This window comes from Dermacentor silvarum, chromosome 9 (genome assembly GCF_013339745.2).
Source record: "Dermacentor silvarum isolate Dsil-2018 chromosome 9, BIME_Dsil_1.4, whole genome shotgun sequence".
NCBI classification, from domain to species: domain Eukaryota; kingdom Metazoa; phylum Arthropoda; class Arachnida; order Ixodida; family Ixodidae; genus Dermacentor; species Dermacentor silvarum.
The window spans coordinates 134,137,150-134,151,408 of record NC_051162.1 but is presented as its reverse complement, the minus strand read 5'-3'; the positions used below and the strand labels follow the sequence as shown (position 1 = coordinate 134,151,408).

The 14,259-nt window shown below is 46.5% G+C and overlaps 1 protein-coding gene across 4 annotated transcripts in view; it reads right to left on the bottom strand.

The window, feature by feature from the left end:
* LOC119464411 (nascent polypeptide-associated complex subunit alpha, muscle-specific form) overlaps positions 1 to 14,259 on the bottom strand; it is an 85,446-nt gene that overhangs the window by 44,604 nt on the left and 26,583 nt on the right. Inside the window, exon 1 of one of the 4 annotated variants that reach the window (XM_037725363.2) lies at positions 6,382 to 6,604. The exons of the other annotated variants lie outside the window; for them this stretch is intronic. Coding sequence (XP_037581291.1) covers positions 6,382 to 6,394 — 13 coding nt within the window. The 5' untranslated portion in view covers positions 6,395 to 6,604. Of the gene's footprint in view, positions 1 to 6,381; positions 6,605 to 14,259 lie in introns of those variants that run through there. 4 annotated transcript variants of the gene reach the window in all.

The window sequence follows — 14,259 nt, the reverse complement described above, 5'->3', positions numbered from 1 at the left end:
TGAAGCACAGAATTAACTGGAACGCCAATGCATTTCTTCGCAAAGTTCGGGAATTAATTTCTCGAAACTGTTGTCATCCTGAGAATTAATTCCAAGTGGGTCCGCCTTGCAAACTCCACGGCTACATATTGTAAATTGCAATATGGGCCATCGGGTAATTAGTTAAAAACTTAATTAGTGAATTCTTGTTGATTATTCGATTATGCATTTAAATTTTTGTGCAAGTAATGTCCGCCTCTTTGAGTAGACCAGCTCATTAACTAGAATTGTGCTATCTGTCACAGGCAACCTTAAATAAATTTTGAAAGTGTTCGCTGAAACACCCTGTATATATATATCGCCGTTTTCCCGCCAACTTGGATCACAGGGTGGTAGTCCATGGTTAGTGGATATGCGATGCCAACTTGGAGCACCCAGACTATGTGCCACTCATTTCTGAAGCTCTTCAACGAACCAATAAACATCTTTAACACCAACTTGTGTCACTGAATATATGCCAGTAGGTGTGTGCCACTTTTCAATTAACCTCTTTCACGTTAACTGGGGTAACTACGTATGTGCCACTGGGTATGTCCCGATCTACAATGACAAAAATGGTCCTTTAAATTTCTCCGATGCTCAGCGGAATCAAACCCATGTCACGCGCGAACTCTACGCTGGCAGCGCTAGATGGTGCAGCATGTGCAGTATGAAGCGCGAGAGAAGAGCCCCGATGCATACATGTTTTGGAGTTGGCAATATGGTGTGTCGCTAGATTGCTTCAATGCTAATCCCATTAAAGGGGCCCTAAACTAATGTAAAAAATTAGTTACATGTGTACTAGTCTACAAGGAACGTATGGCCGCAACAATTTCTCGAAATGGTGCAGCTATAGCAAGGTTATAGGATTTTGGTGAATGAGTATGCAGCCACCACTGTTTCTCGCTCTCCCTCCTACCTTCCCCCACTCAGACTCTCTCCCTCTTGCTGCACACGCTCACTAACTCTACGCAGTGCAGCAAAAACTGTGGGTTGCGTCAGCACACCAGAAGGAAGGCTCCTCCATTTGTCCGCCTCTAATCGCCCTCCCCACGAAGCCGACTGAATGGAAGCTTCATAAAAGGTTCAGTGGCGCACAATGGGCAAGCCCCCCACCATTCTCGAAACACACAGTTGGCTCTTGTGATGTTCGCACTGTTGTTCCTCAATGACCGACCAATCAACTGTTTTTACTCCTGGTGACATCACCTGGGGCACCCTGTTGACATCACAACACGCAGAGAAGACAGCACAAAGACCAGGAGAGGCACGCAGGATTGTTTTTTGAAATTGTGGTGTTTCCGTGGCGTGTAGCGCTGCTGCATTCACCACAGATTATGGTCACGGCAGTTTGTTTTAAATGTGCAAAAAAACGTCTAAGGTTGTTTAGCGACCCTTTAACGTCGACATTCATTGTGAGATAGTTTCTGCCAGATTTATTTTTGAATGAGAAAAATGCTTCGAGTTTGTGTCATCACAGCAGCATCAGGACTCGGGAAATAAAGATCATGAGCACTGTACTGTGCTCATGCAATCAGTAACAAAAAAGCAAGAACATCATGAAGGTTGCACTAATAAGCTGGTGTACCATCTTTTTGTCTGTTTCATACCGGCTGCTCAAAGGAATACTGACACATAATGACAAAGTTCTGTAACTCCTACTACCTGCTTCTCACACATAAAAGGATCACACTTAGCTAGTACAAAGGTTTCGAAACAGTTGCAACATATTTTAATTTGACATCAAAATTGTCTAAATATTCTATGCCTGATGTCATTGATAGTATTGCAACGTGCCATGATACAGAAAAATTTCCTGATGCCGTGTAGAAAATCAGGCTAGGTACAATGGCATTGCTCATAAAAAATAAAAAAAAGTGATGCAAGCATTTTTTTCTAGGGGGGGGGGCTGCACTCATGTGCGGCAGACACAGCAATCACAGGAACGAAGCGAACCAGTGTATTGTGAGGAATGAGAAGAAAGGGAATCGATGGGGCTAGAATTTTTGTTTCAACCATTTGAAGAGCATACTGTGACATCATAACGCACCACCAACTGGGTACCAGAACTGGGAATGGTTCATAGAAAAATAGGCACAAGCATTCTAGTAAACTTATTTAAGGTACTTAAATGCTTGCCAGTACATTTTCCGAGGTTTAGAGGGTCTGAACTTTCATTTAACAGGTGTTTTTCTGGGGTACAACAAATTCAAGTTCTGTTTAAGTAACACAGTAGCAGGCTTTAAATTTAAATGCTATTTGTTGGCGATATGTTGTCGAACATATGAAAAAATTTTTAAATTGATACAAAAGGTAATACAGCCAAACCCGGATATATCGAACCCACAACCAATTATTGTGTACAGTGAACAGCTGTAAAATCCCCTTGAAAATTTTTGTATAAAATTTTTATTTTATATATCAAATTACCTATATATCGAACTTTTTTGTGATCCCCTTCAGATTCGATAAACCCAGGTTTGTCTGTACTTATGCTAAATACTGATTTTAATTAGGCCAATCAGTGCTTCTCTGGCAGTATGGCCCCTGTCATTCTCCCTTGAATACACCTCATAATCAACCAAAAGTTCCTTGAAATCAGAGTCATAAGAAGTTAACAAATTCCTGCATCGTTAAAAAATGCGAGAGCTTTTTGCATTGGTGCGCCATGTCAGCTTATCAGCTTTGTCTCAATAGCCATTGTATAAAAACGAAACCTACCTTAAAATTTTTATTTAAAGGACTGGCAACCGATATTTATGGACCCAGTTTTTTTATGGCAGAACGAAAAGCTCACCCTCGGTAGTGTTTACACCTGCAGCGGTTGCTTCCAAAAATGCGTGGATATTTTGTAAGCAGAATTTTTCGATCTGAGCAGCCTCTAAAAAAAATAAGAGTTCCTCCTCCAGCAACGCTGAGAAGTGATATCGATGCCGATAGCCCGCCTCGCAAATTGTGAAAGCCGCCCATCGTCCTGCTTTCACTGGAGGAAGTGCAACTGTGCTTAACCCCCTACATTGTCAATTTCGAACTACTTTTAAAGGTAAATAGACTGGTAAAATAAGTTTGCGTTGCTGTACAGACCTTTCTTATAGCTGCACCGCATTATTTTTTCCAAGTACACGCCTACGTCATGGCTGGCTGGCCCCCGTCGTCGTTATTCAGTCGACAGACGAGCCACCAAGTCATCGAAAACGAACGCGAAGGCAGCGCCGCTTTTCTACTCATTACAAACGTAGACTCATCTGCACATTGCAAGTTAGAAAAAACTTATAATAGAAAGAATGTTACTGCATTTCAATATTAATAAAAAGACCAGGAACAGCATACAATGGTACAAGGTCACGTGGTAGACCTCTTAAATAAGTTCATGTTTTTGCTGCATGGGGTGCCAAAGGTCATTTTTCACGACTTTTAGTGAAGAATTAAAAATATAAATCCACGTTTAATGAGAAAAACAGGGCCCGTTCTAGCCAATACGATAGACGATCTTTCCATCAGCGGGGTTATCTCAATTCATGTTCTGAGCGGTTGTCTGTCCCATTAAACAACTTCTCAGTAGATGGCAGAACCAGTCTACAGATATTTCACGTTTGCAAGTTATCTTGGGCACGGCCAGGGGTGTGCATCGATGGCCAGACAAGTATACTTGGACACAGCACGTAAAGGTTTAAAGCTTATCATTGCCTAATGACCTATTATGAACTGGATTGCACACTCTGCCATAGTATGGCTTCACTGTGCCATTGCACCAAAATTTTGCAGCAATGTTTCGGTGGCACCAATGCACACAGCGTGCAGTTCTGCTTTATCATTAACTAAAGAGGCAAGAAACATTCACAAACATGCTATTAAACTGAATCACTGCAAAATGCAACATCTGTGCAAAATTCGAGCGGAAATCAGCAAGGAGTTTAGCTGAAAAAGTCATGTACTCCTGGTACTCCTATTTATGTAACAATCAGTAGATTTGCTACAACTAACACTAAAAACAGAAGATGAAGGCGTTTCTATGCTTGCTGATACCTTGTCAATTATGGTATGTAGGTACGTAAACATAACACTAACAGTACTCTATTAAGCAATGCTTACAAGGCCTGTGTGAGCGTTGTTCACATAAGTACTATTCAAAGTAACATCGTCAGACTTTGATGATAAATGATTATTATCACTAAGGACAATATCAGATGTCAGTGTGCATCAAACTTGCTGCTCCAATTTGCCAAGCTTTTATGCTGATACCTTGTCAACTATGGTATGCTGGTACATAAACATAACACTAAACAGCAATGCTTAAAAGGCCTGCGTGAGCATTGTTGACATAAGTACTATTCAAAGTAACATCGTCCGACTGTGATGATAGATGATTATACTTATCACTAAGGGCAATATCAGATGTCTGTGTGCATCAAACTTACTGCTCCAATATTGCCAAGATTTTATGCACATGTTTTATCAAGCCACTTGAAAACGATAGAGCACAAAGTGCCGTGGCACATTTATGAAAGCTAGCAGCATTAAAGTCGGTGTGATAAAAATGTGATGCGAGTAAAGAAATACAAAAAATTAATCAAAACAAAATTCAACAGGCATGTAGTTATCTGGTGGTGTCACCCAACGCTCCACTATAGCACAGTGAAGCACCAGATAAGTACCAGAAGTGCTAAAAGCACCAAGTATAATCAAGTACATTAGAAATCACTTTTGTCAGCGAAGTTTGATTTGACTGACTGACTGTGCTAGTCATTGGTCGCTTGAAATTTCACTAATTATCTACAAGTGAGAGTTACTGCAGACTTTTCTCAGTCTTACATATTCTGTGGCTTTGCAAGATTTGCAACTTGTAATATGACACTATAGCTATACGTAAAACTAGAATACTTTTAATGATGTTACAGGAATAATAACACATATCACTGCCGACTTGATATCAATGCAAATTCCGTTATACTTTATTTACAGCAACTTAAGGCAGCCTTGTAAACTTTATGACTCGATGACTATGCTTGCTCCTGATAAGCTATTGGACAGCTTTGGACTAGGAGATGCAAACAAAACGGTTGTGTACCCATGAAGCCAAAATCTGCTTAGGTTTTGACGGGACCTAATCTCCATATACCTCTTGATTAACTGCAGACTTCTTATATGTCTTCCGAAAACACTTTATTGGGTGGGTTGATTCACAACGAAAAAATTAAAATTATAGCACAAAGACGCCTGCCCTGTGCAATGTGTCTTTTCCCTCGTCTTTTTACGCTACGATTTTAATTTTTTTCTTATATGTTTATGCCGATTTTAGCTGGCCTTGAAAAGCCTGCAACAGCTAATTCGGAATCACGGAAACATTATTACAGCTACACCAGTTTTGGCAAACTTGTCACCACAGACCTACACATCATCTCTATGTTGACCTTACCATGCAACTATGCGAGGAAACCCCGGTGAGTTTCGCAAAGCGAAGGCGGCGAGTTTTGCGGGCTGCGTGCAGTATATTATCATTAAGTTAGTCGAGCAGAGTCTTCATAAAATAGCACACCTAACCATATCACATTAGCCGGTCACGAGAAACAGCCCAATAAGCTTTGCAACGTGCAAGCGCTGCAAGGCGGCTACTCAGACGGGTGTGTGCGCGTGTGCCATGCATACGCAGGTGCGCATCTGACCCAGCATTTTGTATCGCCACACATGGCACAGACACCGTGCAAACGCGCGCCGCAACGTTCATGGACGCAGCAGCTGCGGTGGGGTGTGCTTCAACACAGGCGTCGAAAGGCTCGTCCGGTCAGAGCCCCGGAACAGGCCATCCGTGCACACCGCACGCCGAAACGGCGGCTGCCGCGACGGCAAGCGCACTTTTTCTTTTCTTTTTTTTCGTTGAAGAAAAAAAAAGAAGAAACGCCGAGTTTTTTTCCCCCAGTTACGAGGCCAACATCTAATGCAACCCTCGCGCGTCATGCCCTGTCCAGAAATTGGTGTCGACGACGGAATCCGTGTTCTCGCACGGCCCACGGAACAGGGCGAGCGGAGGGAAAGCGCAGGAGAGGAAAAAAATAAAATAAAAGCAAATTAGAGAAGCAGGAAGGACAGACTGCCGTTCACTTCGCCGCTGGGCCAGGGGAATTTGTGATCGCGTATCGTGCACGGGCCGCGCCCTGGGGGTCAGTTCGAGCGCGACTGAGCACGCACAGTGCACCTGAAGCGTGCACTGTCCGCAAATCGCGCGTTAATTAACAGCAGCACTAATTGCGTTAAGCCCAACCATCATCGCTCGCTCGGGTGAGCGGTTTCCTTCCCCACCTTCCCCCAACCTCGTCGTCGATGAGACCGACAGCGGATCACTTGCTCGAGAAGTCGAAGGCTTACCTGATACATCCATTAATGCACGGTGACTAAACTTGAGACTGTCCGGCTCTGTGCATGTTTCATGTTAGCGGACGCAAGTGGCGAAAGCTGCACGGGCTTTTTTCGAATGTTTACGAACTGTCCAAAATAAACTTCGGAATCCCACACAAGCACGGAAACGCCGAACGGGTGAGGCGAACTTCCCGTGATCGACGTCGTACGTCGCCAGCGTAGGACACTTCTGAAGTGCTGAATATGAACGTGGTCGCGCAGCGAGTACGGAATAACGTGTACATACTTTTACGTAAACAGAAAGTTATTAAAATTTATGAGCACGCACAAAATTAAATGATCTTACACATACACATCTAGCCACATAGCCAACGCCACATCTAGCCTCTAGCTCATGGCTTTATTACAACTGGCATCGTCATCACGGTGTACGTAAAATAACGAGAACTGAAACCAAGCTGAAACCACGGTGGTAGTAATCGCCGTAACCGCGCGTAAGCGAAACCTTGCACCCACTTGTGCATGATTATTTGTACGTATTGTGTGCGTGCAGGTGTATGCACTTGCTTCCTTCGCGGGTGCGTGCAACTAGCCCAACGTAAGACAATCACGCCGTTGATTAGGTGCTCGACGTAGGGCACCAACAGTAATTTCGAGGCGCTTTGATGTTGCACGGAAACTGTTTACACATCGGCTGCTTTAATCCCAAGTGCCAAAACGAAAATGTTATGTTGGCTCCCCTGCGGTGCAAAACAATTACAGTTTCACAGATTTATCTATAAATAAGCGCGGAACTTGTGGCGCGTTGGTGGTCTCGGAGGCCATTTTGTAGGACGTCAGAACAATGTTAGAACCCCAATCTAAAGAACTAGAGTGAACTACTTTGAACTAGTGAGCTACTAGCGAACTACTGAATCGCAGAGCTGCACAAATGTCCCTGCTCTATCGCGCCAGTTCTAGTTCACCCCCTTTGGCCGCTAGAAATAGAAATAGTTATAACCTGCTCGCTGTCGTCTGTTTCCGCGGTCTGTTTCAGCGCTCGTTCCGCTATTTTGGCTGGCGGAAATCGCTTTCATCGTGTTCAATTGAACAATTCACTTCAATAAAATAATAGTAGGGTATTTGCGAATGTTTTCCGTTTGAACAGGGAGCCAGAGCAGGAGCAGCGGCGCAAGAAAAGTAAACGAAAAATACAGCTGGCAGATGGCAACTTTTTCTTTCCTTGTAGCCGCAGAAGGTCAAATATCTTCTGGCGGCAGGTAGCTGCGTCCTTGGCTGCATGCAGCGTTTATTAGTTGATTGCAGATAGGCTAACGTCAAAGGCTCGATCATTATGGTATACGGATGTGTGCCTTTATAAACAAGCCTGAACGAGGCGAATGATCTGGCGTAAGTTTTCACAAGTTACTTGCGATCGACGTGTATGCAAGAAATGTTTCAGGAAAAGGTGACCTTTTTTTCAGTATTGTTTCGCGTCTAGGGGAGTTGAAAGCTTGCAACAGGTATCCCAGTGCTCTAAAACGCCGCTGCAATGTTCTCAATTAATTCTACCAAGGTATACTTTTTCCGCATAGTACCGCGGTAGCAGAACGGTGTTGCGAAGGGTACGAACGCAGTGGAGACAGGCGCGGATCCAGGGGGGATGTCCGGATGTCCTGACCCCCCCCCCCCCCCCCCCTCAGATTTCTGCATCGCCCCCTCGCTGACAGGGGGATGGCCCTGTCGCAAAAAAAAAAAAAAAAAAAATATGGCCACCAGCATTCTTCAAAAGTATTTTTCGCGAGTACCAGTGGTATCAGCCATGTGGAAGTAAAGCTAGCTCGGCTCACAAGCTTAGTTGTATTCCGTAGGAGTGTGGTGTCGCGAAGTTGCCGTAGTTATTTTTTCTCATGAACACTTTGGACCTCCTGGCGCCTGCCGTGCCTTACTCGTCCCGTCGGTGGCGTCGAATGAACGAGGGGACGTCCCTTTTGCCAAGCGCGCCAAGGTCCGCTCGAGCGCCTTCGCGCCTGATTAACTTAGTTTCCCTTTGGGGTGTCAACGGTTGCCTCATTGGCTGTCATCGGTTCCGCGACCAACCTGCTTAATGAAAGAGATCTCACACCAGACTTCAAAATTTCATAGAGGACGGGGGCCTGTTCCCGGCTACCATGCTGGGCTTCCGCAGTCGCCTCTCGACACAGGACGCTTTCCTCCTGTTACAGGAAGAGGTCCTAAAAGGCGTTCCCACGGGTGGGGAGCATTTGCTGCTTGCTCTCGACCTGAAGGGGGCTTTTGATAATATATCTCACGAGGCTATACTCTCAGAGTTAAATATAATTGATTGCGGCGAAAACATATTCAACTATATAAGGGCTTTCCTCACGGAGAGGACGGCAACAATTGGTATCTCACAAGTAAAGTCTGAACCTTTCCAAATGCCAAACAAGGGCACGCCACAGGGAGCCATCATATCTCCTTTGTTGTTTAACATCGCCATGCGTAGACTCGCGCGGGCCTTGGACGGTGTCCCGCAGCTAGGTTACACCCTCTACGCGGATGACATCACTCTATGGGCCACGCGCGGGTCTCTGGCCAGCAAGGAGCAGACCCTGCAGGAGGCGGCCCTGGTCGTAGAAAACTTTGCCAGAGCCAGCGGTCTCAGCTGCGCCCCCGAAAAGTCGGAGGTGATCCGTATACATGGAAAACGTTACAAAAGTAACGGACAAATAGAAATCCAAATCGAAAATCAGAAAATTAAAGAGGTCACCGTTGCTCGTATCCTGGGTTTCTGGGTTCAGAGCAACGGTAGGGCAGATTACACAATTGGTCTCCTAAAATCGGCAACCAAACAGGTGGCTAGGATGATTCAGAGGATCACCTTCCACAAAAAGGGGATGAAGGAAACCGACACTCTACGTTTAGTGCAGGCGCTCGTAATAAGTAAGTTGACATACAGCTTGCCCTTCCACACGCTCAACAAGAGCGAGGAAGGGCAAGTAGACTCTATCATTAGAGGGATCTATACAAGGCGGCATTAGGTTTACCGGTAGCCACTGCGACAGACAGGCTCCTCGGGATCGGCGTGCATAACACGTATGCCGAGCTCAAGGCTGCTACATTAATCTCTCAAAGGAACCGTCTCAGCCAGACGAGGTCGGGAAGGGAGAATTCTGATAAGGACGGGCTTTCCACCGCATCCCCAAAACTTGGACGAGGTGCTAGTGGACATGGCAGAATCCGTTCGACGCAACATCTCGGTAGCCCCTATCCCGAAGAATATGGCCAAAGAAAGGTATAAAAAAAGGAGAGAGGAACGAATAAAATGGCTCCGAAAACTAGTCAGAGGCAATGACAACGTACTCTATGCAGACGCTTCGAGATATAATTGGAAGCGCGCAGTGGTTACGGTAATCAATAGCGACACGAGTAGCATGGTATCAAGCGCCTCCCTGTACACGTCCTCGATCGCCAAAGCCGAGTGTTTCGCCATCGCCTTGGCAATTAAACATGGGGAGCGAAAAGTCGGGAAGGCCTACATCACCATCATCTCGGTTTCCCAGGAGGCGTGCCGACTCTTTACGAACGGCCGCCTCCCATTAAAAATACGCAACTTATTAGGAAGGGAACTAAAAAAACACTTATAGGCTGGTCTGGTGCCCGGGACATGCTGGCCTAGAGGGTAACGAGAGGGCGGACGCTCTAGCTCTAGAGCTCACGAACCGAGCGGAGCACCAGCCGCCCTCCCAATTACAACCACCCCACACGACACTGCATGGCCTTCACGGGGAGGAAGACAGTGATCCTGCTCGGTTGGATCCGCGCGAGATTCTTGCTCATCAGCGAGGCGCACGGCAAAAGTATGGCGTCCCCCACAAATCTCTTGAAGTGGAAGACGCAATGGACCTCCGTAGAATTCAAACGGGGGTCTATCCAAATTTATTGCGACTGCACAAAATTTTTCCAACCTTGTACGGGCACGATTGTCCGTGGTGTCGCGAATCGCCACCGACCCTCTACCACGTCTCATGGGGATGTAGTAAAAGGCCAGAGAAACTAAGTTCTTTACAGGATAGGTATAGACTAGAAAGCTCTCCGGAGCAATGGGAGGCACTGCTCGCTAGCTCAGACCCGGAAGTGCAACTAGCGCTTCTGGGCCACGTCCGGCTGGCGGCAGAAGCCAGTGGAGCCCTGGACTTGGGGCCCCACCCATCTAGCTCCTAAATCCCTTCCCTTTTACCTCAATAAATGTTAGTCTCTCTCTCTCTCTCTTGCTGAAGTGTTCATATATAAATAATAACAACTAACAGCTAAACTAAGAAATACGCATAGGCAACTTTTTTTAACTGTAGCACTCATTGAGATCACAGTTACACGTTGACAATATCCAGTACGAGCACAGTACCGTTCGTACGCTACAAGTTTTTCATTGTAACTTCGCACTTTTATTGTCCTACATTAAGCATAGGAGGCTCAAGCCCGCAGGATCCGTTTATCTGAGTGAGCGTTCTCGCGGAGCGGGGCGAAGCCTCGAGCCGCGGCTGCGAAGTGGGGGAGCGTGACGTCAGCGGCCAACGCCAGCGCGCGGGCCTAGGATGGCGTCGCGTGGTTAGAGAAGCGGGAGCAGATGCGCGCCTTGTATAAAAGGATGACGTCGAGTGGGAAACAAAACATGAAGACGCTGGCTCGCGCTCTCGGCTAACACACCACATCGTTCTTCGTGTAGGTGGCGTGGTGAGTCTTCATACGCGGTGATTCGCATGTCGTAAACACCCAGCGTTGTGGTTGCTGCGTTGGAGCGGGGCGTTACGCCCGTATTCAAGAACGTTCCTCCAGTCAACAAACCACCACGACTCAAGAGAGAAGATGGCACCGCCATCCCTCCACAGAAGTGGTCACTGAGCTTCATTATCATTCACGGGAATTCATGAGAATTGTCGCGTCTTTATTCTCGATTATTCTGCGCAGTACGACAATTGAAATTTGCAGTCTGATATCTCGGAGCACGGACACGCTAGAATAATTCTTCCGACTGATACTGTGTACAAACTCAACTGTCTCTAAGTTTTCAATACAAACATACCCACTTACTGCAGTCAACAAAAAATAATTGTTCAATTTTAGTTAATTGGGCTGCTCACAGCGATAATTATCTCACTTTGTGCCCCCCCTGGCCACATAACTTTTTTGTACAGGTGGTCTTCGCGTGCCTCCCAGTGCCTAACTTTAAGAAAACCATAAAGCTTATAGTTTTGAACACCCTGTATTATCAGGCGCAGCCGCGAAGCACATGGCTGTATTGGGTAACGTCCTTTTCCTATAAGCTCGGAGAAACCGATACCTGGCTTCGCTACAGGTCGTCTTCCTCTTTCTGGGGTTTTACGTGCCAAAACCAGTTCTGATTATAAGGCACGCCGTAGTGGAAGGCTCCGGATTAATTTTGACCACCTGGGGTTCTTTAACCTGCACTACAACGCAAGAACACGGGCGTTTTTAACACGAAAGTGTTTTATGCCGGGGTCCACCAAGACTTCACTGACGTATTTCCGTCACGGAAATACGTCATAGAACATAATACAAAGAAAGAAACCAGAAGAAAAAGTTCCACAAACACGCAAAATTTGGAAATCGAACCCACGACCTCTCGGTCCGCGACGATAGATCGCCGAGCGTTTAACCCATTGCGCCACAAACGCATTTGCAGAGAGCTACACAGACGCGCCTTATATATCTAACACTCCTCCGTGTACCCGCGCTCTTGCTCGGGGCGGTGCCGCCGCCTACGAGCAGAAAAGAGAAGTACTGCATTATGACACTAACGCGCACCGACAGTGAACGCTTCGGTGGTCTCAGCACTACGACGCCTCGATGCCAGCATTCGAAGGGACGCTGGCATCAAGAAGCACTACCAACGCCACCTAGGTGGCGTTCACCGTACTCAGCACAGCGGAGCGTGGCCTCCGCAATTAGCTCTGAAAATGTTTCTGAAGTTGATCGCGGAGGCTGCAATTACGACGCGCTGTACGCGCTGATTTGACTCGGTGACGATTCAGTTACGTGCTTTGTCTTGCGCGTTGTATTAGTGTGTCAGTTACGTGCTTCGTCTTTCGCGTTGTGCTAGCGTGTGCAGCGTAGTGCAGCTTCCATATGCACGACGGTTGCTCATGGTCATCGACGTTGGTAGTCGTGATGGAGGAGACGTGCCACCAGGCGTCAGCGTGGGTGCATCAACGCCTAAGGGCGCTTTAGCCACAAAACACCAATATACATTATATATCAATGTGCAATAAACATTACACTACTTCTGTGAAGACACGTTTCACTTTCGTGTTCTATACCGATTCCTATATAAGAGGGATCAACCACATTTGTTTGGATTTCGCCTCCATCGAAATGCGGCCGCCGCGGCCGGGATTTGAACCCGCGATCTCGTGCTCAACGCCTAAGCTGACTGAGCCACCACGGAGGGCTACAGGTGCTGCTTTAGCTGTATAAAACGCGGGTTTATCGTGAGGAAAAACGCTAAATTTCGGTAAATAAGAAAGGCTACCATCATCATCATCATCATCATCATCACCACCATCATTGACAGAAGCTGACCCCTCCCCCCCCCCCCCTTCAGAAAAAACCTGGATCCGCCCCTGAGTGGAGATATATGCACAATTCTCTTTTTGAACTCACAGGCATCTTGGCACGTTCTAAGTTAAAATAAGGGGTCATCGTTCCATCCTCGAACGTTCGTTACGGTGGTTTCCAGTTGTAAAACGCGGTGAATCGATTACCTTAACAAATTGGACAAGGAATTAAACCGTTGTGAACTTTACGAACTCTATAAACGCTGACTTAATATGCAGGAACGGTCCAGTTTGTTCCTGTGCGCATAAAAACAAAAAAAAAACAAAAAAAAACAAAGCGGTTATCTAACGCTATTTACAGAGCTGCGAACTGCACGCGCTAACATTTTTCATGTTCTGACGGTCAAATTTAGAAGCCAAGTGACCGATCACAGTCGTGGCATCATGGCCACTGTGTCCGCAAAAATCAACAACAATGCAAGCAGTTCACCACAGCAGAATAGCCACAGTTCCCATTACAAGGCCGCCACAGCCGCCCGCAGAGTAGCAGACAAACACGAATAGGCACAAAAAAAAAACGAAAAAAAAAAAGAAAACGACGTGCAGAGCGAAAGGACAAGGACTGATAGAGACGACAAATACTGCGCTGTTTAATTTTTTTTTTTTTTATAGTTTTCTCAATCGCTTTTGCTAGCTTGTCAAGGCTAAGGGAATGTGGTGACCGGACCCGCGGCCATAGCGCACGGCAATGAAGACCGCTGTGAGGGGCGTAGGCATACTGACCGCACAGGTCATGTGCTCTGCTTTTTATTGTACAGTGACTCTATTTTATTGTACAATCGCGCGCCCCCTGGTGGTGTCTTCCTTCCTCCCCCCTTAACGCAACAAATTAACAGCATATAAGTAGTTACAGTTCAAGGAGAAAAAGCGCAGCACCGGGCGGCGTTCCCTAGTGCTCCGACGAAGCAGAGGTGTGGAAGGAGGCGGGGAGCAATCGGTGCGTGTTGATGTTGTGGTGTCACTGGCCTCCACTTGACAGGGCTCGCCAGATCGTAGTAGTTGACCCTCCAAGCTTGTCGATGCTTCGGGTAACCCACTGTCAGTTGCACCTTCGGTCAATTGTGGTTCCGAGTGTGCGGTAGAGGGGCTGGAGCACCGACGGTTGTGCTGGTCGGGCATCGACTGTGGCCTTACATGGTCGAGATGCCGGGTCCATTGTCACCCATCATCCAATTGTAGCTCCACCTGTGAATTGTGTTGCCTGGTGACTACAGCGGGAATCCAGCTCGGACCTGGCCGGAAATTTCTGGTGAATACTCTGTCTCCTGGTTGT